Source organism: Rhinopithecus roxellana, chromosome 17 (genome assembly GCF_007565055.1).
Source record: "Rhinopithecus roxellana isolate Shanxi Qingling chromosome 17, ASM756505v1, whole genome shotgun sequence".
NCBI lineage: Eukaryota > Metazoa > Chordata > Mammalia > Primates > Cercopithecidae > Rhinopithecus > Rhinopithecus roxellana.
Window position 1 is genome coordinate 109,910,516 of NC_044565.1, and position 26,566 is coordinate 109,937,081.

Below are 26,566 nucleotides of genomic sequence, written 5' to 3' on the forward strand. Positions count from 1 at the left end.
AATAGGAGTGGTGAGAGAGGGCATCCTTGTCTTGTGTTGGTTTTCAAAGGGAATACTTCCAGCTTTTGCCCATTCAGTGTTATATTGGCTGTGGGTTTGTCATAAATAGCTCTTATTATTTGGAGATGCGTTCCATCGATACCTAGTTTATTGAGATTTTTTAGCATGAACGGGTGTTGAATTTTGTCAAAGGCCTTTTCTGCATCTGTTGAGATAATCATGTGATGTTTGTCATTGGTTCTTTTTATGTGATGGATTACATTTATTGATTTGTGTATGTTGAACCAGCCTTGCATTCCAGGTATGAAGCTGACTTGATCGTGGTGGATAAGCTTTTTGATGTGCTGCTGGATTTGGTTTGCCAGTATTTTATTGAGGATTTTCACATCGATGTTCAGCAGGGATATTGGTCTGAAATTTGTTGTTGTTGTTTTTGTGTCTCTGCCAGGTTTTGGTATCAGGATGATGCTGGCTTCATAAAATGAGTTAAGGAGGAGTCCTTCTTTTTCTATTGTTTGGGATAGTTTCAGAAGGAATGGTACCAGCTCCTCTTTGTACCTCTGGTAGAATTCGGCTCTGAATCTGACTGGTCCTGGACTTTTTTTTTTTTTTTTTTTGGTTAGTAGGCTATTAATTACTGCCTCAATTTCAGAACTTGTTATTGGTCTATTCAGAGATTTGACTTCTTCCTGGTTTAGACTTGGAAGGGTGTATGTGTTCAGGAATTTATCCATTTCTTCTAGATTTTCTAGTTTATTTGCATAGAGGTGTTTATAGTATTCTCTGATGGTAGTTTGTATTTCTGTGGGATCAGTGGTGACACCCCTTTATCATTTTTTACTGTTTCTATTTGACTCTTCTCTCTTTTCTTCTTTATTAGTCTTGCTAGCGTTCTATCAATTTTGTTGATCTTTTCAAAAAACCAGCTCCTGGATTCATTGATTTTTTTGAAGGGTTTTTTGTGTCTCTATCTCCTTCAGTTCTGATCTGATCTTCGTTATTTATTGTCTTCTGCTAGCTTTTGAATTTGTTAGCTCTTGCTTCTCTAGTTCTTTTAATTGTGATGTTACGGTGTCGATTTTAGATCTTTCCTGCCTTCTCTTTTGGGAATTTAGTGCAATAAATTTCTCTCTACACATTGATTTAAATGTGTTGCAGAGATTCTGTTACACTGTGTCCTTGTTCTCATTGGTTTCAGGGAACATCTTTATTTGTGCCTTCATTTTGTTGTGTACCCAGTAGTCATTCAGGAGCAGGTTGTTCAGTTTCCATGTATTTGTGCAGTTTTGAGTGAGTTTCTTAATCTTGAGTTCTAATTTGATTGCGCTGTGGTCTGAGAAACTGTTATGATTTCCGTTATTTGCATTTGCTGAGGAGTGTTTTACTTCCACTTATATGGTCAATTTTAGAATAAGTGTGATGAGGTGCTGAGAAGAATGTATATTCTGTTGATTTGGGATGGAGAGTTCTGTGCTTGGTTCACTTGGTCCAGAGTGAGTTCAAGTCCTGAATATCCTTGTTAATTTTCTGTCTCATTGATCTGTCTAATATTGACAGTGGGGTGTTTAAATCTCCCACTATTGTGTGGAAGTCTAAGTCTCTTGTAGGTCTCTGAGAACTTGTTTTATGAATCTGGGTGCTCCCGTATTGGGTTCATATATATTTAGGATAGTTAGCTTTTCTTGTTGCATTGATCTCTTTACCTTTGTTTAATGCCCTTCTTTGTCTCTTTTGATCTTTGTTGGTTTAAAGTCTGTTTTATCAGAGATTAAAATTGCAACTACTTTTTTTTTCTTTTTGCTTTCCATTTGCTTGGTAAGTATTCCTTCATCCTTTTATTTTGAGCCTATGTGTGTCTTCGGACATGAGATGGGTCTCCTGAATACAGCACACCAGTGGATCTTGACTATCCAATTTGCCAGTCTGTGTCTTTTAATTGGAGCATTTAGCCCAGTTACATTTAAGGTTAATATTGTTATGTGTGAATTTGATCCTGTCATTATGATGCTAGCTCGTTATTTTGCCCATTTGTTGATGAGGTTTCTTCATAGTGTTGATGGTCTTTACAATTTGGTATGTTTCTGCAGTGGCTGGTACCAGTTTTTCCTTTCCAAGTTTAGTGCTTTTTTCAGAGCTCTTGTAAGACAGGCCTGGTGGTGACAGAATGTCCCAGCATTTCCTTGTCTGTAAAGGATTTTATTTCTACTTGGCTTATGAAGCTTAGTTTGGCTGGATATGAAATTCTGAGTTGAAAATTCTTTTCTTTAAGAATGTTGAATATTGGTCCCCACTATCTTCTGGCTCGTAGCGTTTCTGCAGAGATGTTCCCTTCATTCTGAAAGGTAGTTCTCCTGGGTGTAGGCTTCTTGATTGACAAGAATTCTTGGTATTTTGGGTTGTTTTGTTTTTTGAGCTCTTTGAATATGTTAGATCACTGCTTTCTGGATTCCATTGTTTCCACTTAGACGTCAGCTGTTAATATTATTGGAGTTACTGTGCAATTGACAAGCCATTTTTTCCCTTGCTTCTTTCAAGATATTTTCCTTGCTTTCAGCATTTTTATAATGATGTGTCTGATTGTAGATCTCTTAGCCTTTATCCTACTTGTTTATTTAGCATGCTAAATGTGAAGATGAAAATTTTCCTTGAAATTTGTGAAGTTTCCAGCCATTATTTTTTCAATTATTTCTTCTGCTCCTTTCTCTATATCCTCTCCTTCTAGTATTATCATTATATGTAGGTTAGTGTGCTTAATAGTGTTCTACATTTTTCTGAGGTTTGTTCATTTTTCTTCATCCTGCTTTTGTTCTTCATCAAATTGCATAATCTCCATCAATCTTTTTCAAATGCATTAATTGTTTCCTCTGCCAATTCAGAATCCACTGCTGAGACCCTCTGGGAAACTTTTTCATTTTAATTATTGTAATTTCAAGTTTCAGACATTCCATTTTGTTCTTTTAAAAAAATTATTTCTGGCCGGGCGCGGTGGCTCAAGCCTGTAATCCCAGCACTTTGGGAGGCGGAGATGGGCGGATCACGAGGTCAGGAGATCGAGACCATCCGGGCTAACACGGTGAAACCCCGTCTCTACTAAAAAAAAAAACAAAAAACAAGCGGGGCGAGGTGGCGGGCGCCTGTAGTCCCAACTACTCGGGAGGCTGAGGCAGGAGAATGGCATAAACCCGAGAGGTGGAGCTTGCAGTGAGCTGAGATCCGGACACTGCACTCCAGCCTGGGCGACAGAGCGAGACTCCGTCTCAAAAAAAAAAAAAAAAAGATTTCTGTATCTTTTTTGATAATCTTTATTTGATGAGTGTCATTATATCTTCCTTTACTTCATTAACCATGTGTTGTTAGGACCTTGAACATATTTTTAATGCTTACTTTGAAGTTTTGCTTGTTAAATATGACATCTGGTGGCTTGAAAATGTGTTCTTCTCAATCTTACAAAATAAAGAATGCGGCCAGGCATGGTGGCTCATGCCTGTAATCCCAGCACTTTAGGAGGCCAAGGCAGGCGGATCACCTGAGTTGAGGAGTTTGAGACCAGCCTGGCCAACGTGGTGAAACCCTGTATCTACTAAAAAAAATTAGCCGGGCATAGTGGTGCACACTTGTAATCCCAGCTACTTGAGAGGCTGAGGCAGGAGAATCACTTGAACCTGGGAAGTGGAGGTTGCAGTGAGCTGAGGTCGCACCACTACACTCCAGCCACTGCACTCCAGCCTGGGCAACAGAGTGAGACTCCGTCAAAAAAAAAAAAAAAAAAAAAAGCTCACAAAACAATGCAGACAGTACCTCTTTTGGGTAAATATGCACTTTTGCACATATACATACGTATGTATAGTCAGTCTAGCACAGACAGAAGTTTGGAAGGCTGTGCCCCAAATGTTGTAAGAGATCTGCTCCTGTTCCCTTCCTAGGCTTGATGATAGAGACAGTTACTGCAGCACCATCCTCAAGCCACGTAACACAGTGGCCGAAGAGCAGCCTGACTGAGGTGAGGGAAATCTCAAGTCTGGTCAGAGCCCCAGACAGCTGACTGGCCTTCTCCGTGCTACCTGCTGGGCCCTCCTTGCTGAATAGGTTGGCTGTGTCCCGTCTACAGGGCTTTCTTCCCTACTGAGGGGCCCCTTTAGCATGCCCCAGGGCCCACAGTCATTTCTGTTCTCGAATGTGGTACCACATAAGACCCACATCCCAGCACACCTCAACTCAAAGACCTGTCTTGGCTCACAAAGGCTGTGAAGAGAACAAGATAACACTGGCCAAGCCTCAAAAAGTGAGTGACTCAGACCTTCAAAATGCTCGTGTTTTTCTATAAAAACGCCATCTTCAACCAGAGAGGTTGCAGTGAGCTGAGATAGCAACACTGCACTCCAGACTGGGCAACAGAATGAGACCCTGTCTCCAAAAAAAGAGAATTGTCTATTCATGTCCGTAGCCCACTTTTTGATAGGATTGTTTGTTTCTTTCTTGCTGATTTGTTTGAGTTCCTTGTACATTCTGGATATTATTCCTTTATTGGATGCATCATTTGCAAAGATTTTCTCCCACTCTATGGGCTGTTTACTCTGATGATTATTTCTTTTGCTGTGCAGAATTTTTTTAGTTTAATTAAGTCCCATCTATTTATCTTTGTTTTTGTTGCATTTGCTTTTGGGTTCTTGGTAATGAAGGGTTTGCCTGAGCCAATGTCTAGAAGGGTTTTTCCGATGTTATCTTCTAGAATTTTTATGGTTTTAGGTCTTAGATTTAAGTCTTTGATCATTTCGAGTTGATTTTTGTATAAGGTGAGAGATGAGGTCCAGTTTCATTCTTCTACATATAGCTTGCCAATTATCTCAGCACCATTTGTTGAATAAGGTGTACTTTCCCCACTTTATGTTTTTATTTGCTTTGTTGAAGATCAGTTGGCTGTAAGTATTTGACTTTATTTATGGGTTCTCTATTCTGTTCCATTGGCCTATGTGCCTGTTTTTATACTAGTACCAGGCTATTTTGGTATCATAGCCTTGTAGTGTAATTTGAAGTTGGGTAATGTGATGCCTCCCGATTTGTTCTTTTTGCTTAATCTTACTTTGGGTATTGTTAGAAATGCTTGTTCCCTGGTGCCACAAAGAAATAGCACTTGAACATGAATTTAATTCTCTCAGCAAGGCCATTTTTGCTTTCTGTAGAAAGGGTGCCCATTGTAGATGGGACAATGGTGAGAGCACACTTGAACAAAGGAAAAGCAGACATATTTATCCCTTACGCATTTGGGTCATCCTTACTGCAGTGTCCTGAATCCATTGCCTGGAGCTGGACCTCACAGTCTTAAACTGATACCTGATTTGCTGATAACCTAAAACTTTCCTAAATAGGTAAGTGCAAGGAAGAACAAAGAAGAAGAGGAAGTTGCTTATGAAAGGTTTAAGGAAGCAATAACAAGCAATAACATTTCCAAATAAGGAAGGGGCATAAGCTATGAACTAAGACTTGCCTGGGTCTGTCCAGACATGCCTGAGTAAGCCAAAGCAACTAACTGGGCTAAAGTGTAAGAACTAATAGTTGATAGGAGTCTTTAGAGTAAGGAGCTATTATTCCTGGTGTCTATTATTGTATTTTTAAACCAAGATGAGCTTTGAAGAGGAACTTTTCTACGTTCTACAGTATGCTGGCTCTTTTTCAGTCCCATACGAATTTTAAGATTTTTAGAATTGTGTTTTCTAGTTCTATGAATAATGATGATGGCATTTTGATGGGAATTGCCTTGAATTTATATATTGTTTTTGGCAGTATGGTCATTTTTACAATATTGATTCTACCCATCCATGAGCATGGGATGTATTTCCATTTGTTTCTGTTATAAATGATTTCTTTCAGCAGTGTTTTGTAGTTTTCCTTGTAGAGATCCTTCACCTCCTTGGTTAGGTATATTCCTACCTTTTTTGTTTGTTTGTTTGTTTTTGTTGCTATTGTAAAAGGAGTTGAGTTCTTGATTTGATTCTCAACTTGATCACTGTTGGTATATAGCAGTGATGATTTATGTACATAGATTTTGTATACTGAATTCATTTATCAGATCTAGGAGCTTTTTGGATGAATCTTTAGAGTTTTCTAGGTATATGATCATATAATCAGCAACCAGTGACAATTGACTTCCTCTTTACCAATTTGGATGCCTTTTATTTCTTTCTCTTGTCCGATTGCTCTGGCTAAGACTTCCGGTGCTATGTTGAATAGAAGTAGTGAAAGTGGGCATCCTTGTCTTGTTCCAGTTCTTAGGGGGAGTGCTTTCAACTTTTCCCCATTTAGTAATATTGTTTGTGGGTTTGTCATAGATGGCTTTATTACCTTAGGGTATGTCCCTTCTATGCTGATTTTGCTGAGGGTTTTAATCATAAAGGGATACTGGAGTTTGTCAGATGCTTTGTCTGCATCTATTGAGATGATCGTGTGATTTTTGTTTTTAATTCTGTTTATGTGGTGTATCACATTTATTGACTTATGTGTGTTAAACCATCCCCGCATCCCTGATATGAAACCCACTTGATCATGGTGTGTTATCTTTTTGTTATGCTGTTGGATTAGGCTAGCTAGTATTTTATTGAGGATTTTTGCAGCTATGTTCATCAGGGATATTGGTCTGTCATTTTCTTTTTTTGTTATGTCCTTTCCTGGTTTTGGTGTTAGTGTGATATTGGCTTCATAGAATGATTTAGGGAGCTTTCTCTCTTTCTCTGCCTTGTGGAATAGTTTCAGTGGGATTGGTACCAATTCTTTGAATGTCTGATAGAACTCAGCTGTGAATTCATCTGGTCCTGGACTTTTCTTTATTGACATTTTTATTATTATTATTATTACCATTTGAATCTTGCTGCTTGTAATCTAGAAGGGTTGTATATTTCCAGGAATTTATCAGTTTCCTCTAGGTTTTCTAGTTTGTGTGTGTAACAATGTTAATAGTAGCCTTGAATGATCTTTTGTATTTCTGTGTATTGGTTGTAATATCTCCCATTTCATTTCTAACTGGGCTTATTTGGATCTTCTCTCTTCTTGGTTAACCTCACTACTCGTCTATCAGCTTTGTTTATCTTCTCAACCAGTTTTTTGTTTCATTTATCTTTTGTAGTGGTTTTGTTGCTGTTGTTGTTTCCATTTCATGTAGTTCTGCTCTGATCTTTGTTATTTCTTTTCTTCTGCTGGGTTTGAGTTTGGTTTGTTCTTGTTTCTCTAGTTCCTTGAGGTGTGACCTTAGATTGTCTGTGCACTTTCAGACTTTCTGATGTAGGCATTTAATGGTATGAACTTTCCTCTTAGTACCACTTTTGCTGTGTCCCAGAGGTTTTGATAAGTTGTGTTACTATTATTGTTCAGCTCCAATAATTTTTTAATTTCCATTTTGATTTCATTGTTGACCCAGAGATCATTCAAGAGCAGATTATTTAATGTCCATGTATTTTTATAGTTTTGAGGGTTCCTATTGGAGGTAATTTCCAGTTTTATTCCACTGTGGTTGGAGAAGATACTTGATATAAATTCGATTTTTAAAAATTTATTGAGATTTTATGGCCTATCTATGGTCTATTTTGGAGAACGTTCCTTGTGCTGATGAATAGAATGTATACCCTGCAATTGTTCGGTAGAATGTTCTGTAAATATCTGTGAAGTCCATTTATTCTAGGTTATAGTTTAAGTCCCTTGTTTCTTTTTAAACTTTCTGTCTTAATGACCTGTCTATTGCAGTCCCCCACTGTTATTGTGTTGCCATCTATTTCAGTTTTTAGGTCTAGTAGTAATTGCTTATGAATTTGGGAGCTCCAGTTTTAGATGCATAAATATTTAGAATTGTGAGATTTTCCTGTTAGACTATTCCTTTTATCATTATATAATGTCCCTCTTTGTCTTTTTTAACTGTTGTTGCTTTAAAGTTTGTTTTGTCTGATATAAGAAAAACTACTCCTGCTCGCTTTTGGTTTTCATTTGTGTGGGATATGTTTTTCCACCCCTTTACTTTGTTTATTTGAGTTCTTATGTGTTAGGCGAGTCTCTTGAAGACATCAGATACTTATCTGGTGAATTCTTATCAATTCTGCCATTCTGTATCTTTTAGGTAGAACATTTAGACCATTTATATTCAATGTTAGTATTGAGATGTGAGGTACTAATCTATTCATTATGCTACTTGTTGCCCGAATACTTTGTTTTTCTTTAATTGTGTTATTGTTTTATAGGCCTTGTAAGATTTATACTTTAAGGAGATTCTATTTTGGTGTATTTCAAGGTTTTGTCTCAAGATTTAGAACTCCTGTTGGCAGTTCTTATAGTGCTAACTTGGTAGTAGCAAATTCTCTCAGCATTTGTCTGAAAGAAACCTTCATCTTTTTTTTCTTTTCCTTCATTTTTGAAGCTTAGTTTCACTGGAGACAAAATTCTTGGCTGATAATTGTTTTGTTTAAGGAGGTAAAAGATAGGACCCCAATTCCTTCTAGCTTGTATGGTTTCTGCTAAGAAATCTGCTGTTAATCTGATAGGTTTTTCTTTATAGGTTACGTGAAGCTTTTGCCTCACAGATCTTAAGATTCCTTCCTTTGTGTTGATTTTATTATTTATTTATTTGTTTGTTTATTTATTTTTCTTGTTTTTTTAATTATTATTATACTTTAAGTTCTAGGGTACATGTGCATAACGTGCAGGTTTGTTACATATGTATACTTGTGCCATGTTGATGTGCTGCACCCATCACCTCATTAGCACCCATCAATTAGTCATTTATATCAGGTATAACTCCCAATGCAATCCCTCCCTCTCCCCCCTCCCCATGATAGGCCCCGGTGTGTGATGTTCCCCTTCCCGAGTCCAAGTGATCTCATTGTTCAGTTCCCACCTATGAGTGAGAACATGTGGTGTTTGGTTTTCTGTTCTTGTGATAGTTTGCTAAGAATGATGGTTTCCAGCTGCATCCATGTCCCTACAAAGGATGCAAACTCATCCTTTTTTATGGCTGCATAGTATTCCATGGTGTATATATGCCACATTTTCTTAATCCAGTCTGTCACAGATGGACATTTGGGTTGATTCCAAGTCTTTGCTATTGTGAATAGTGCCGCAATAAACATACGTGTGCATGTGTCTTTATAGCAGTATGATTTATAATCCTTTGGGTATATACCTAGTAGTGGGATGGCTGTGTCATATGGTACATCTAGTTCTAGATCCTTGAGGAATTGCCATACTGTTTTCCATAATGGTTGAACTAGTTTACAATCCCACCAACAGTGTAAAAGTGTTCTTATTTCTCCACATCCTCTCCAACACCTGTTGTTTCCTGACTTTTTAATGATTGCCATTTTGAGATGGAGTTTTGTTCTTGTCGCCCAGGGGGAGTGCAATGGCACTATCTCAGCTCACTGCAACCTCCGCCTCCTGAATTCACATGATTCTCCTGCCTCAGCCTCCAGAGTAGCTGGGATTACAGGCACCTGTCACCACGCCCAGCTGATTTTTGCATTTTTAGTAGAGAAAGAGTTTCACCATGTTGGCCAGGCTGGTCTCGAACTCCTGACCTTAGGTGATCCACCCGCCCCGGGCTCCCAAAGTACTGGGATTACAGATGTGAGCCACCGCACCTGGCTTGTGTTGACTTTAGATAACCTGATAACTGTGTGCTTCAGTAATGATCTTTTTGCAATGAATTTCCAGGTATTCTTTGGACTTCTTGTATTTGGATGTTTAGATCTCTAGCAAGGACTGGAAGTTTTCCTCAATTATTCCCTTTAATAAGTTTTCCAAACTTTTAGATTTCTCTTCTTCCTTAGGAACACCAATTATTCTTAGGTTTAGTGATTTAACATAATCTTAAACTTATTGGAGGGTTTGTTATTATTACTATTATTTTTCAAGATGGAGTTTCACTTTTGTTGCCCAGGCTGGGGTGCAATGGCACAATGGCTCACTGCAACCTCTGCCTTCTGGGTTCAAGCAATTCTCCTGCCTCAGCTTCCCAATGTTATTGTTTTTTTAAATTCTTTTTTCCTTCTCTTTGTTGCAGTGGGTTAATTCAAAAGGCTTGTCTTCACGCTCTCAATTTCTTTCCTCTACTTGTTATAGTCTATTGTTGAAACTTCCCAGTGTTTTTTTTCCTTTTTCTGAGTTTGACTTTTCATTTGCAGAAGTTGTGATTGTTTTTTATTCATGCTATCTATTTCTCTGGAAATTTTGTCATCCATATCCTGTATTCCTTAAAATTTCTTTAAGTTGGTTTTCACCTTTTTCTGGTGCCTTCTTGAGTGGCTTAGTAATCTACCTCCTGAATGCATTTTCTGGCAATTCAGAAAATGCCATTAAGAAATTAGTCATTCAGATATTTCTGGCAATTCAGTTCCCAATAAGTTTCTCATTTTCCATCTGAGACTTCCTCAGCCTGGGCTTCACTGCTTATATCACTATAAGCATTTTGGTCAAAACAATTTAACAAGTCTCTAGGGAGTTCCAAACTCATCTTCCTGTCTTCTTCTGAGTCCTCTACACTCTTCCAACTTCTGCCAGTTACCCAATTACAAAGCTGCTGCCACATTTTCAGGTATTTTTATAGCAATGCCCTACTTAGTACCAGTTTTCTGTATTAGTTCTTACATTCTTATTAAAAAAATACCTGAGACTGGGTAATTTATAAAGAAAAGAACTCTAATTGGCTAATGGTTCCACATGCTCTATAGGAAACACAGTGGCTTCTGCTGTGCTTCTGGGGAGGCCTCAGGAAACTACTCATAGCAGAAACCAGAATGGGAGCAGGCACATCACATGACCAGAGCAGGAGGGAGAGAGAGGGCAGGGAAGGTGTTACACACTTTTAAACAACCAGATCTTATGAGAACTCACTCACCATCATAAGAACAGCACCAAGGGGATGGTGATAAGCCATTCATGAAGGATTCAGTCACTTCCCATGATGCCCCACCTCCAACATTGAGGTTTATAACGGGACATGAGATTTAACTGGGAACACAGATCCAGATCATATGAATTATCTGGGACTTCTAGAAATATGTCGAATAGAACTGTTGAAAGAAGACATTCTTGCCTTGTTCTCAATCTTAGAGGAAAAACGTCTAGTTTCTCACCATTGTCTAATGGTAGCTGTAGGTTTTTTGTAGATTTTCTTTATCAAATTGAGAATTCTCCTCTATTCCTACTTTGTTGACAGTTTTTGTCATGAATGAATATTGGATTTTGTCAAATGCTTTTTCTATATGGATGTGAGTATATGATTTTATTAGCCTGTTGATGTGATGGATTACATCAACTGATTTTTGAATGTTGAATCAGCTTTGAATATCTGAAATAAATTGTACTTGGTCATGGTGTATGTCTTTTTACACTTTACTGTATTTAATTTCCTAATATCTTGTTGAAGATTTTTGCATGGATTTTTCTGAGAGATATTAGTCTATAATTTGTATTTCTTGTAGTATCTTTCTCTGGTTTTGGTATTAGGGTAAATCATTTGTACTATTTTCAAGAAATTGGTCCATTTGATCTAAGTTATCAAATTTGTGGGCATAGAGTTATTAATAATATTCCTTTATGATTATTTTTGTGTCCATATAGTCAGTAGTAATGGCTTCTCTTTTATTTCAATATTAGTAATCTTTTCTTGATTAGCCTGCCCATGTGTGCATCAGTTTTATTGATCTTTTAAAGGAACCAACTTTTGATTTCTTTGATTTACTCTATTAATTTCCTGTTTTCAGTTTCATGGATTTCTGCTCTTAATTTTCTTTTCTTCCGTGTATGTAGTTTGGATGTTTGTTCTCTCCAAATTTCATGTTGAAACGTGATCTCTAAATGTTGGAGATGGGGCCTAGTGGGAGGTGTTTGGATCGTGGAAGCAGATCTTATGAATGGCTTGATGATCTTCCCAGGGTAATGGATTGACATGGGATCTGGTTGTTAAAAGGTATCTGGGGCCGGACTTGTGGCTTACGCCTGTAATCCCAGCAGTTTGGGAGGCCTGGGAGGATGGATCACGTGAGGCCAGGAGTTCGAGACCAGCCAGGCCAGCATAGCAAAACCCCATCTCTACTAAAAATACAAAAATGCGCAGGGCATGATGACACACACCTGTAATCCCAGTTACTCAGGAGACTGAGGCATGAGAATTGCTTGAACCTGGGAGGCAGAGGTTGTAGTTGGCAGAGATCGTACCACTGCATTCCAGCCTGGGCAATGGAGTGAGACTTTGTCTCAAAAAAATAAAGGGTACCTGAGACCTCTTTTCTCTCTCCCTTGCTCACTGTTTTGGTATGTGACACACCTCCTCCCCGTTTGCCTTTCACCGTCAATAAAAGCTTCCCAAGGCCTTCCCCAGGAGCAGGTGCTGGCACAATGCTTCTTGTACAGCTGGTAAAACCATGAGCGAAATAAACCTCTTTTTTAAAATAAATTACACAGTCTCAGGTATTCTTTTATAGCAACGCAAAACACACTAATACATCTGCTTTTTTTTTTTAATTTTTGGATTTAATATGTTCTTTTTTTCCCTAGTTTCTTAAGGTAGAAGCTTAGGTTATTTTTGTTTGTTTGTTTGTTTGGAGACAGAGTTTCGCTCTTGTTGCCCAGGCTGGAGTGCAATGGCAGGATCTCGGCTCACTGCAACCTCCACCTCCCAGGTTCAAGTGATTCTTCTGCTTCAGTCTCCTGAGTAGCTGGGATAACAGGTGCCTGCCACCACGCCCAGCTAATTTTTTGTATTTTTAGTGGAGACGGGGTTTCACTATGTTGACCAGGCTGGTCTCAAACTCCTGACCTCAGGCGATCCACCTGCCTCGGCCACCCGAAGTGCTGGGATTACAGGCGTGAGCCACCACTCCCAGCCAGGTTATTGATTTTAGATATTCCTTCTTTTCTAATATATGCACTCAGTGCTACGAATTTCTTGTAAGTACTGCTTTAACTACATGCCATAAATTTTGGTAAGTTGTATTTTAATGTTTATGTCATTCAAAAATATTCTAAATGTTTTTTGTGATTTCTTCTTTGACCTATGTGTTGTTTAGAAGTATGCTGTTACATTTCTAAATATTTTGGGACTTTCCAACTATCCTTCTGTTAATGTATTTCTAGTTCAACTCCACTGTGGTCTGAGAGTGTACTTTGTATGATTTTTGCTCTTTTAAGTTTGTTCAGATGTGTTTTAATAGGGCACACGTAGTCTATCTTAGTGAACGTTGCATGTGAGCTTGAAAAGAATGTGTAATGCATACCGATCTTTGACAAACCTGACAAAAACAAGAAATGGGGAAAGGATTCCCTATTTAATAAATGGTGCTGGGAAAACTGGCTAGCCATATGTAGAAAGCTGAAACTGGATCCCTTCCTTACACCTTATACAAAAATTAATTCAAGATGGATTAAAGACTTAAATGTTAGACCTAAAACCATAAAAACCCTAGAAGAAAACCTAGGCAATACCATTCAGGACGTAGGCACGGGCAAGGACTTCATGTCTAAAACACCAAAAGCAATGGTAACAAAAGCCAACATTGACAAATGGGATCTAATTAAACTAAAGAGCTTCTGCACAGCAAAAGAAACTACCATCAGAGTGAAGAGGCAACCTACAGAATGGGAGAAAATTTTTGCAATCCACTCATCTGACAAAAGGCTAATATCCAGAATCTACAAAGAACTCAAACAAATTTACAAGAAAAAAACAACCCCATCAAAAAGTGGGCGAAGAACAGAAGAATAGACACTTCTCAAAAGAAGACATTTATGCAGCCAACAGACACGTGAAAAACTCATCATCACTGGCCATCCGAGAAATGCAAATCAAAACCACAATGAGATACCATCTCACACCAGTTAGAATGGCGATCATTAAAAAGTCAGGAAACAGGTGCTGGAGAGGATGTGGAGAAATAGGAACACTTTTACACTGTTGGTGGAACTGTAAACTAGTTCAATCATTGTGAAAGACTGTATGGCGATTCCTCAAGGATCTAGAACTAGAAATACCATTTGATCCAGCCATCCCATTACTGGGTATATACCCAAAGGATTATAAATCATGCTGCTATAAAGACACGTACACACGTATGTTTATTGCAGCACTATTCACAATAGCAAAGACTTGGAACCAACCCAAATGTCCATCAGTGATAGACTGGATTAAGAAAATATGGCACATATACACCATGGAATACTATGCAGCCATAAAAAAGGATGAGTTCATGTCCTTTGCAGGGACATGGATGCAGCTGGAAACCATCATTCTGAGAAAACTATTGCAAGGACAAAAAACCAAGCACTGCATGTTCTCACTCATAGGTGGGAATTGAACAATGAGAACACTTGGACACAGGAAGGGGAACATCACACACCAGGACTTGTCGTGGCGTGGGGAGCGGGTAGGGATAGCATTAGGAGATATACCTAATGTAAATGACAAGTTAATGGGTGCAGCACATCAACATGGCACATGTTTACATATTTAACAAACCTGCACATTTTGCATATGTACCCTAGAACTTAAAGTATAATTAAAAAAAAAAAGAAAATAATGTGTATTCTGCTGTTTTTGGATAAAGTACTCTATAAATATTTAGAACCAATTGATTGATAATGCTATTCAGCTGAATTGTATCCTTGCTGACTTTCTGCCTGCTTGGTCTGTCAATTACTGATACATGGGTGTTGCATTCTCCAGTAATAATCTATAATAGTAATCTAGAATAGTATTTCTCCTTGCCATCCTATCCATTTTTTTGCCTCACATATGTTGGCATGCTCTGTTGTTAGGGACATACACATTAAGGTTTGTTATGTCTTCTTTGCAAATTAACTTTCTGCAATCATTATGTCATGCCCTCTCTTTATTACTGATAATTTTCCTTTCTCTGAAATTTGCTTTGTCTGAAATTAATGTAGCTACCCTAACTTTCCTTTTATTAGCATTAACATTTAAATATTAATATTAATTTATTATAGATAAATAAGTAGATCTTGTTTTCTTATCCACTCTGACCATTTGTCTTCATTGGGGCATATAGATTAGTCATAGTTAAAGTAATTATAGTTGGATTAATATTTCCCATATTTATAAGTATACTTATTGCCCTGTTCATTTGTTTGTTTAGTCTTCAGCTGCTCTTCTGCCTTTTTTGGTTTTAATTGAGCATGTTATATGATTCCATTTTGTTTTTTCTCTTAGGGTATTAATTATATTTTCTTTTCATGTATTTATATAATTATTTGTATCATTATTAATATATGACTCCTCTAGTAGTCTGGATGTTTCATTAGAGCAGATACCACTTACCATTGAGTATGTGCAGTGACTGGAACAGAGTGTATATTCAATAAATATGTGATGAATGGGTGGGTGGATGGAAGGATGGATAAAATGTTGGCTTGAAGAATAAGAAAGAGTGAGTGAGGAAGGAGGGGAAGAGATAGAGAAAAAGTAGGAGTGAATTATGGCCAAATAACTTATAATGGGAGCAAATTACAGTGCTTTACACTTGTGAAATCACTTGTAAAAACACATAAATGTATTTGCCTCTCAGTTCTCCTTGTCTTCACATTATTGCAAACAAATACTTCTCTGTAGGTGGCAGTGCACTTACATAAGACATTTTTCTAAAAGAAAAGGGTGGGGGTGGAATTATCTTGAACATTCGAAAGCATTTATGTAACTTGAATCTCATAGTTTTAAAAACATGCTCTTATTTCCTATAATGTGATATATACTTCATTTATACTTGCCCTTAGTCTTTTTCCCTTTAGTGTTAAAGAGTTATCAGTTTTCATTTTACGACATTATGATTGAAATCAACATGCCAGTCAAGAATTCAAAAGCAGGTGTTGTGAATAAGACAGTGGCTAGCATTTTTGTTTTTAACAACAACAATAGCATTTGTAGTATAAAATAATTGAAACTGGCTAATATAGGGAGAACCGTTGGTCAAATGATACATCTCAACTAGCTTTGGGGCTGGCGACTTTTCAGTGGGAAAAGTTTCTTTTTCCTAAGGGCATTAAAAAGAATGACCCGTGGACCACCCTGCTCATGAATTTTATGTAAAAAAAATAAAAACCTGAATTTATGTTAGAGTGTTTTGTACATATTGTTACCACCTATATTATCTAAAACTTCATACAAGCTAAATGAGCTATGCTTAGATTTGCCCCATTTTGTTTTTCCATGTTGTTGTTTTCTTCCAGTTTAATATGTATGTATACATACACATATATATATATATATAATTTTATTCTTACAGCACTTAAATGCAGAAAGGTCTTACAAGTCCCAGATTTCTACCTTACATAAGTCTGTTGTAAAAATGGAAGAGGAGCTTCAGAAGGTTCAGTTTGAAAAAGTGTCCGCTCTTGCAGATTTGTCTTCTACTAGGGAACTCTGTATTAAACTTGACTCGAGCAAAGAACTTCTTAATCGACAGCTGGTTGCTAAAGATCAAGAAATAGAAATGGTATGTAATATGTTTTTAAAATCTTCTTTAAAATGGCTGTTACTGTGAAGTTAGTATAATTTTGGAAAAATAAGTTCTTTTTTATGTAATATTACATCAAGTCATGTCTTTGAACTTAGATTTTATTTTTAAAATCCAAGAGGTTAGTTTATGACAGTTGTATTCCAAACAGCTTAAGACTGTAATAAAAACTCTTCCGTGGAGCGTGTGATTTGCATTTACTTGTAGCCGGCAGAATCATAAAACACACTGACATAGCGATCAGCAAAGAACCATGAGGTGGAGGTTTATTTAGCTAAATTTTAACTTTAATGATATTCTTTTAAGCTAAATTTATTTATTAATTGGCCGAGTTCTTTTAACTGTAACTCAGTTGATTGTATCTACTTTGTGCCTGACATTGTACTTGCCACTGGGAGTATAATTTTCAAAAGATATAGGTTCCTGTCCTCAGGGACTTCCCACTGACATACAAATAATTCGTAATGAATGACATATTAATAAGAGACGCTAAAAGCTTTATAGAGGAAATCTCTATTCAGCCCAGGAATATCAGGGATCAGGGAGGAGTACACAAGGAGATACTGAGGAGCTCTAAAGGAATGAGGCATCCCGTTCAAAAGGAAAAACAACACAGGCAAGGAAGGGTATGGAGTGAATAATAAGTACTTTGTAATGACTAGTGTAGCTTGCACAGGAGGAAGTGGCAGGGGAGATAGAGCCCGAATTTTAAAGTGTGTATAGAAGATGCATAGTGTATTTGAAATAGTGGAAAATTTTGGTCATGTTTAAATTTCTGTTATTGCCAAACCCTATTGAACCTTTATTTTTTTTTTTTTTAATTTTTGAGATGGAGTATCACTCTGTTGCCAGGCTGGAGTGGAGTGGCACGATCTCAGCTTACTGCAACCTCCAACTCCCTGGTTCAAGTGATTCTCCTGCCTCAGTTTCCCAAGTAGCTGGGATTACAGGGATCTGCCACCACACCCAGCTAATTTTTGTAGTTTTAGTAGTGACGGGGTTTCACCATTTTGGCCAAGATGGTAGGTCTCGATCTCCTGACCTCGTGATCCTCCCACCTCGGCCTCCCAAAGTGCTAGGATTACAGGTGTGAGCCACCGTGCCTGGCCAAACCTTTTGTTTTGTTACTCTGCAGTTGGATAATGTATTTGAGAATCATGTATCTAGTTTGTTTCTGTAAGAACCACTGTTAATGTTTTAATGAAGTAGTGTATGCTGGAATTCTCACTCTTCAAATTATCTTTTATTTAAATAAGAACGTTTTAATGATGAAAGTAACTCAAGAATAGGTACTCACTATAAAAATTCAAACAGACGTGCATGGTGGCTCACGCCTGTAATCCCAGCACTTTGGGAGGCCAAAGCCGGTGGATCACCTGAGGTCGGGAGTTTGAGACCAGCCTGACCAACATGGAGAAACCCTGTCTCTACCGAAAATGCAAAAATTAGCTGGGTGTGGTGGCGCATGCCTGTAGTCCCAGCTACTCGGGAGGCTGAGGCAGGAGAATTGCTTGAACCCAGGAGGCGGAGGTTGCCGTGAGCCAAGATCCCGCCATTGCACTCCAGCCTGGGCAACAAGAGCGAAACTCTGTCTAAAAAAAAAAAAAAACAAAACAAAGAAATAAAGAAAAAATTCAAATAATACGTCCTTTACACTTTTTTACTGATGTTTTTAAATTGGAAAAGTATTACCTGTTACTCTGACACAAAATGAAGTAGAAATATCAGAACATATCACACGAAAGCTTATTAAAAAATATACTATGACCAAGTAGGGTATATTCTAGTAATCTTCTTAAAGTTTTGAAATCATTGCCCTTAGCAAAACTATATATACATCTTGATAATGATTTATATTAATTTTAAAAAATTTAAAGATGTTTACTCCAAGTTTTGTAGCTTACTTCCTGTTCCCAAAGTACTTTAAGTTACCCTGACATTAATCTTTTTTCTTTTATTTTGCTTTGGAATTTAATTATTTACGTCTGCATCTTTATCTCCTCAAAGCAACAATCTCAACCATCCTGTTTATTTTTGTGTTCTTTTTAGCTGAGGTACTCAGATAGTTTTCTTCTAGATTAAACGTTTGATTTTGGGATATACTGGTAGATTTGCATGCAATCGTAAGAAATAGTGTAGAGCGATCCTGTGTACCCTTGACCTGGTTTTACCCAATGGTAATATCTTGAAAAATTATATATATTGCAATACTCTGTTAGATATTTGACATTGATTTAGGGTGACGCAGAGCATTTCCATCACAGGAACCATTGAGATGCCCTTTTGTAGTAGCCCTGTCTACTTCTCTCCTATCCCCAAACCTTCCTTAATTCCTGGCAATCATTAATCTGTCTTCCATTTCTATAATTTTGTCATTTCATGAATATTATATAAATGGAATGATACAATATATAACCTTTTGGGATTGGCTTTTTTCACTCAGCATAATTCTCTGGAGATTCATCCAGGTTGTTGAATGTATCAATAGTTCATTCCTTTCTATTACAGAAGAATGTTCATCCTGTTGGTGTAACACGGTTCGTTTAACCATTTACCCACGGAAGAATGTCTGAGTTGTTTCCAGTTTTTGGATATTACAAATGAAATGCTTAGGTTTTTGTATGAGCATAAGTTTTCATTTCTCTGTAAATCCCCAGGAGCACAATTTTGGGTTTTTGTGTTAGTTGCGGGATTAATTTTTTAGCCAAGTGCCAACCTGTCTTCCCAAGTGTCTGTACCATTTTTCATTCCCACCAAGAATGTATGAGTGACCTAGTTTCTCCACGTCCTTGCCAGCATTTGCTGTTGCCACTGTTTTTTAATTTTGCCATTCTGAAATGTGTGTGGTACTTTATCATGGTAGTTTTAATGTGCATTTCCTTAATGACTAATGAAATTGAAATTCTCTTTGTGTGGTTGTTTGCCATCTCTATATCTTCTACAGTGAAACGTCTCTTTGTCTTTTGTCCATGTTGTCATTGGATAGATGTTCTTTTTTAATGTTCAGTATGGAGAGTTCCTTATTCTACATAGTAGTTCTTTTTTTTTTTTTTTTTTTTTTTTTTTTTTTTTTTTTGAGACGGAGTCTCGCTCTGTCGCCCGGGCTGGAGTGCAGTGGCCGGATCTCAGCTCACTGCAAGCTCCGCCTCCCGGGTTTACGCCATTCTCCTGCCTCAGCCTCCCGAGTAGCTGGGACTACAGGCGCCCGCCACCTCACCCGGCTAGTTTTTTTTTGTATTTTTTAGTAGAGACGGGGTTTCACCATGTTAGCCAGGATGGTCTCGATCTTCTGACCTCGTGATCCGCCCGTCTCGGCCTCCCAAAGCGCTGGGATTACAGGCTTGAGCCACCGCGCCCGGCCTACATAGTAGTTCTTTATCACAGCAGCCCCCAACCTTATTGGCACCAGGGACCAGTTTCATGGAAGACAGTTTTTCCATACACTGGGTGTGGCGATAGGGGATGGTTTCAGGATGATTCAAGTACATTACATTTATGGTGCACTGATTTCTGTTATTATTACATTGTGATATATAATGAAATCATTATGCAACTCACCACAATGTAAAATGATTGGGAGCCCTGAGCTTGTTTTCCTGCAACTAGACAGTCCCATCTGGGGGTGATACGAGACAGTGACACCCGAAAGGTGTTGCTTAAGTCCAGTCTACTCTGTAACCTCATTTTGGTTGCTGTCACCATAGAGAACTCTGCATCACAAAGATAGGATGTGGGAAATGGAAGCAGGCTTTTCAGTGTTTTTGTGGCAGTCTCAGGTTATTCTGCCTCGACTTTAATCCAGAATGGATGGAGATTTGAAATTGTCTCAACGTACTTTTAAAGCCACCATCATTTGTGATCTCAAGCAGTTGATCCTCTTCTAGCACTGACGAAGTCGGTTCACCTGGCATATCACAGACGGGTTGCGGATCCATTCCTTCCAAGTCCAGGGGTCTTTTGTGATTGGGAAATAATGCTCAAACTCTTTTGAAAGCTGAGATAGGTGATCATACACCAACTGGGAGAAAGAAGGCCCTGGCTCACCCTCCTTCAAAATCTCTGCTAATGTGTGAAACATGTCAAAGATCCCAGTATTCACTTGTTGCCCCCAAAATTCCAGTTTGGCTTTGTTTGTTTTGTTTTGTTTTGTTTTCACTCTGTCGCCCAGGCTGGAGTGTGGTGGCACGATCTTGGCTCACTGCAGCCTCTGCCTCCCAGGTTCAAGCGATTCTCCTGCCTCAGCCTCCCAAGTAGCTGGGATTACAGGTACCTGCCACCACACCTGGCTGATTTTTGTATTTTTAGTAAGACAGTATTTCACCATGTTGGCCAGGCTGGTCTTGAAGTCCTGACCTCAAGTGATCTGCCTGCCTTGGCCTCCCAAAGTGCTGGGATTACAGCAGTTTAGTTTTGAATGCAGCCACTTTATCTGCCAACTTGAACGCAGTTGTCATTCTCCGCTGAAGTGACAAATGGAGTTTGTTGAGCAGGTTGTATAGGTCACACAAGTAAGCAAGTTTTGAGACGCGTTCTGTGTCACTGAAATGTGCTTCCAGTGGCGACATTTTCTAAAAGAAATCCCTGGAGTTGCTCTTGCAACTCAGAAACTCTGGCCAGTGATACACCTTTAGAAAGTCATCTCCCTTTTGTGTGTAAGAGAAGACGTGTTTGCTCTGCATCCATCTCTTCACAGAGCTATGCGAACAGACGTGAGTTAAGGGCATGCACTTTAATGTGGCTGATAATTTTAATCACATCCTGCAAAACGTTGTTAAGTTCAGGTGACATTTTTTGGATAGCCAGCATTTCTCTATAGATGACACAGTGTGTAGACTCACATTCAGAGGTGACCTCTTTGACCCAAGTAATTAAATCAGAAAGCCATCCAGCCATGGCAACCACTGCATCTGTGCATATACTGACACAAAATGACCAATTTAGTTTTCCTGATATGTCATCATTCAAAGACTAGAGTAGTCTGCAACTGTGATGTTGGTTGGCAACAAAAGTGCACATAACATATCTTCATGCACATGCTCCTGAAAAAATATATCACACAGAAACAAGCATTGTTACCTTGCTGTCAACACTGGTAGATTCATCAACCTGGATTGCATACCACGGTGACTCATTAATCCTCTCTAACAATTGTGTTGCAATATCCTCTGTTATTTCATCAGTTCATCTAGTTATTGGTGCTAGTCAAATGAGGAACACATGCCACCTTTTGAACTTCAGCCTCTCCTAAAATTTTATGACATATATCCTTATCAGTATGCAGGATCAACTCTCCACCAATAGCAAAGGGCTTCTTAGCATTAGCAATGTGTTTAGCCACTAAGAATGATGCTCTCAGTGGAGACACATTCGATGAAGTGGTGGTCTTTAATAATTGCTTCTGTTCTTTGTGTTCACATTTTTTTTTTTTCTTTTGAAAAACTCCAAAGGCTTGTCTTTTAATACAGGGTGCTTGGTCTCCATGTGGCAAAGCAGTTTTGAAGGTTTCATGGTTTCGCTGGATAGCCGGTTACCACATTATGCAAAGCAGACTTGGAGAATGTGAATCACCTGTTGCAATGAACCCGTAATTTAAGTAGGACTCGGTATCTTCTTTTAAATGCAGCTTTCCTTTTCTTGACAGTCTCAGAGTCTTTTGCTGCCTCATCATTGGGTCTTTTGCCTTTTTCAAAGGAGCTCTCTGGTGATGTTTGTTTTTTACTCATTTTGGCTAGGGTTAGCTTGTGGGCTTACCAAAACTGTGACTGAGACAAGTACTCCGTGCAGGAAAGAGACACGGATGGAAGTGGTAAACAAAAAAATGGGCGGGCCACATGCAGACTAAAATAAGTGTCAGATTCTGACTTAAAGCCTGCTGCCAGATGCAACTGTACAGTTGAAGCACATCAACTCACTTGCCACTATAAAGCCTATCACCAGATGCAACTTAATTGTCACTTGCCAGTCAGCGATAGAGTTTTGATATGAGTCTGCAAGCAATTGATTTATTAAGGTCTCTGCACAGCCAACCCTCTCTGCTAATGTTAATCTATATTTGCAGCAGCTGCCCAGAGCTAACATCAGTGCCTCAGCTCCACCTCAGATCAGCAGGCATTAGATTCTTTTAAAGAGTGCACAACCGAGATCCCTTGCCTGTGTAGTTCACAATAGGGTTCCACTCCTATGAGAATCTAATGCTGCTGCAGATCTGACAGGAGGCGGAGTTCAGGCAGTAATGCGAGTGATGGGGAGCAGTTGTAAATACAGATGAAGCTTTGCTGGCTCACCTGCCACTCACCTCCTGCTGTGCGGCTCGGTTCCTAACAGACCACAGACTGGTAGCAGTCTGTGGCCCAGAGGTTAGGGAACTCCTGCTTTATCAGATACGTGGTTTGCAAATATTTTCTTTCACTAAGTATGTGGCTTGTGGTTTTTTTTCCTCTTAACAGGGTCTTTCTCAGATAAAAAGTTTTCAGTTTTGATGAAGTCGCATTTATAAATTTTCCTTTTGTGGATTGTGCTTTTGGCTTTAAGTCTAAAAATTATTTGCTATAGCTCTAAATTCCAAAGATTTTCCTACTTCTTATTCTAAATGTTTTATAGTTTTATTTTTCACATTTAATTCCGTGACCCATTTTGAGTTAATTCTGTGTGAAGTGTGAGGTTGACATAGAGGTTCTTTTTTGTTTGTTTGTTTTGTTTTGCCTATGAGTATCCAACTGCTTCTGTACCATTTGTTTAAAAAGCTATCTTTCTGCCATTGAATTGATTTTTTACCCTTGTGAAAAATCAGTTGGGTATATTTGTGTGGGTCTGTTTCTTGGTTTTCTATTCTTTTACATTTATCTATATATCTATCTTTCCCCCAATACCACAGAATTTTGGTTACTGTAATTATATATTAAGTCTTTAATTTAGGTTCATCTGCTTTATTCCTTTTTTTTTCCAAAATTGTTTTAGGTATTCTAGTCTCTTTGATTTTTCACATAAATTTTAGAATAATCTTTTTATATCTACAAAAATCCTGCTTGAATTTTGATAGGAATTGCATTAAAATTGCATTAACTTGGGGAGAATTAACATCTTTACTATGCTAAGGCTTCCAATTCATGAACGTGATATGTCTTACTTAGATCTTCCTTGATTTCTTTTGTTAACTGTGTAGTTTTCAGCACACAAGTTCTGTACATGTTTGGGTTTCCACCTACAAAATAAAAAGAAGTATTCTTTTTTTGAGCTATTGTAAGTGGTGTTTTAGTTTTAATGTCATTGTCAATGTGTTCCTTGCTAGTATGTAGAAGTACAATTGATTTTTGTTTTTTTTGTTTTCTTTTGGTTTGGTTTTAGAGATTGGGTCTCACTCTGTCGCCCAGGCTGGAGTGCAGTGGCACATAGATTACTGCAGTCTTGAACCCCTGGGCTCAAGTAATTCTTTCACCTCAGCCTCCCAAGTAGCTAGGTGGCATTGCAGACATGTGTCACCATGCCTGGCTAATATTTTGATTTTTGTAGAGATGGAGGTCTTGCTATATTGCCCAGGCTAGTCTCGAACTTCTGGCCTTAAGCAATCCTCCTGCCCCAACCTCCCAAAATGCTGAGATTACAGGCATTACCCAGCACGCCCAGCCAACAATTTTAATTTTTTTTTTTTTTGAGATGGAGCCTTGCTCTGTCACCCAGACTGGAGTACAGTGGTGCCATCTTGGCTCACTGCAACCTCCACCTCCTGGGTTGAAGTGATTCTTCTGCCTCAGCCACCCGAGTAGCTGGGATTACAGGCATGTGCCACCACACCCAGCTAATTTTTGTGTATTTAGTAGAGATGGGGTTTCACCATGTTTCCCAGGCTGGTCTCAAACTCCTGACATCAAGTTATCTGCTCACCTCAGCCTCCCAAAGTGCTGAGATGACAGGCATGAGCCACCATGCCCAGCCAACAATTTTAATTTTTTAATGTTTATCTTGTGTCCTATGAACTTGCCAAATCCACTTAGTAGTTCTAGGAGTTTTCCTGCAGATTCCATGGGGTTTTCTAGGTAAACAACCACTGTATCTGAAAATTAAGACAGTTTTCTTCTTTTCTGATCTGTGTGCCTTTTCTTCCCTTCTTGCACTGTTTCATACGTAAGCACTATGTCAATGAAGAACAGTGAAAGTGTACATCTTACCTTCTTCCCAATATGACACAGAGAGCGTTCAGTGTTTCACCACCAGTGTTATCTGTAGTATTTTGTAGTTGCTTTTTATCAAGTAGAGGCATTTTCCCTCTATTCCCATATTTCTAAGAGGTTTTATCATAGATGGATGTTGAATTTTGTCAGATGCTTTTTCAGCATCTAATTATGAGATCCAATGATTTTTCTTATTTAGCCTATTAATATGATAGATCACATTGATTGTTTTTGAATTTTGAGCTAGCCTTCCATCCCTGAGATCACTCAGATAATTTTAAATAAGAAAAGAGAAGTTAGGGTCAAAAATATCTATATTGCCACCTTCATTCTCCTATCAAAATAGTTTAAAGCACTATCTGGACCTTTTTGTCAGTCTTAGTTTTCTTTGCTTTTCTTTATTTAAAAAACATATTTACTGAGCTATATTTGTTGATATATCATTCACATAATATACAATATACCCTGCTCTTGATTTTCTATCTCTAAATTAATAGTATATCTATTAACTAACTCTTCTCAAGAGGAATTTTGAGAGCATGAATTCCAAATATTCTTCCTTTAATATCTTTTAATGAATACTTACGCTATGGATGATTTCCTTAGGCATAATATGAGAAGTGCTTTGGAAAATCTCATATAATTTTTGAAGGAAGCAAAGGATTTTTAAAAATGTAGTCATCACCTTAGGCTACAATGGATTTCAGAACCTAAAACTAGAATAAAGTTATTTTCTCCCACTATAGACATTTTGTTACATTTCCTTCTGGCCCTTTTATTTTCCTAGCCAGATTTTTGTGTTCTTTTGCATAGTTGCAAAATAATATATTAAATGGATTATTCTACTTTTTACCATTTCTGTATAAAAAATTAAAAATTTTTATTAATGTGTAAAACAACATGGAAAATTTTTTTTCCATAAAACTTTTATCACATTTTGCATTATATCCTTAAGATGGATTCCCACAAGTGGAAATTTTGGCACATACAGCCAATGAGCTTTCAAAAAGCCACTGCTTCACAATTAAGAGGAAACATCATGAAAACAAAAATGGAAACAATAGACCAGTTAGAAGTTGAATAGAGAACCATGGACAGCAGCAGCTAACAAGAGCCCTTCTGGGATCAGAGCAAGCCTCAAAAACTTGCCTCAAAACTGCCCCTTCTCCTGTGAGTTTGACAGGGAGTAGAATGGTGGCGATGAGGGGTTGGGGGCGAGGGGAGTAGGGGAAGAAGGGAGACGCTGGACAAGGGGTACAAATTTTCAGTTACAAGGTGGATAAGTTTGGGATATCTAATGTACAGCATGGTAACTACAGTTAATATACTGTATACTTGAAATTTGCTGTGACTAGATCTCATGTGTTCTTAACACACACATACAATAGTACCTAGATGAGAGAGAGGTGATGGATATGTTAGTTAGCTTAATTGTGACAATCATTTTACAATGTATGTGTGTATCAAAACATCATGTTATATTCCTTAAGTGTGTATAATTTTTATTTGTCAATCATACCTCAACAATGCTTACTTAGGTTGGGAAGTAGTACCCCTTCAAAGGGATCAAATGTAACTGGATCAGACTGTGAAGCAACGTTACCCACAGTTGATTGTCAAAATACATAGAACAGTCAGCTAGAAATTAAGAGAGACTAATAGTTGGATTTGATACCAGTAGGGACAGACCAGCCAGACACTTAACAGGGAGATCAGAGAGAGACAGTCAAAGAGAGCCTGGCTAAATCCATTGTCATCCTAATGGGAGAGGCTAGAATGACTGTAAATGCCCATGGGAGGGGATCAGGGTAACTATGTGCATACCCTGAGGAGCAACATCAGAGGCTATATACGGCAAGGGGAATAGACATCACAGAAACAGTCCAGACAAATACATAA

The 26,566-nt window shown here is 38.2% G+C and overlaps 1 protein-coding gene across 4 annotated transcripts in view; it reads left to right on the forward strand.

The window, feature by feature from the left end:
- TSGA10 (testis specific 10) overlaps window positions 1-26,566 on the forward strand; it is a 149,501-nt gene that overhangs the window by 93,754 nt on the left and 29,181 nt on the right. For all 4 annotated transcript variants that reach the window (XM_030920566.1, XM_030920567.1, XM_030920568.1 and 1 more), the window contains one exon: window positions 16,269-16,478. In XM_030920566.1, the coding sequence (XP_030776426.1) occupies window positions 16,269-16,478 (210 nt within the window). The remainder of the gene's footprint in view (window positions 1-16,268; window positions 16,479-26,566) is intronic.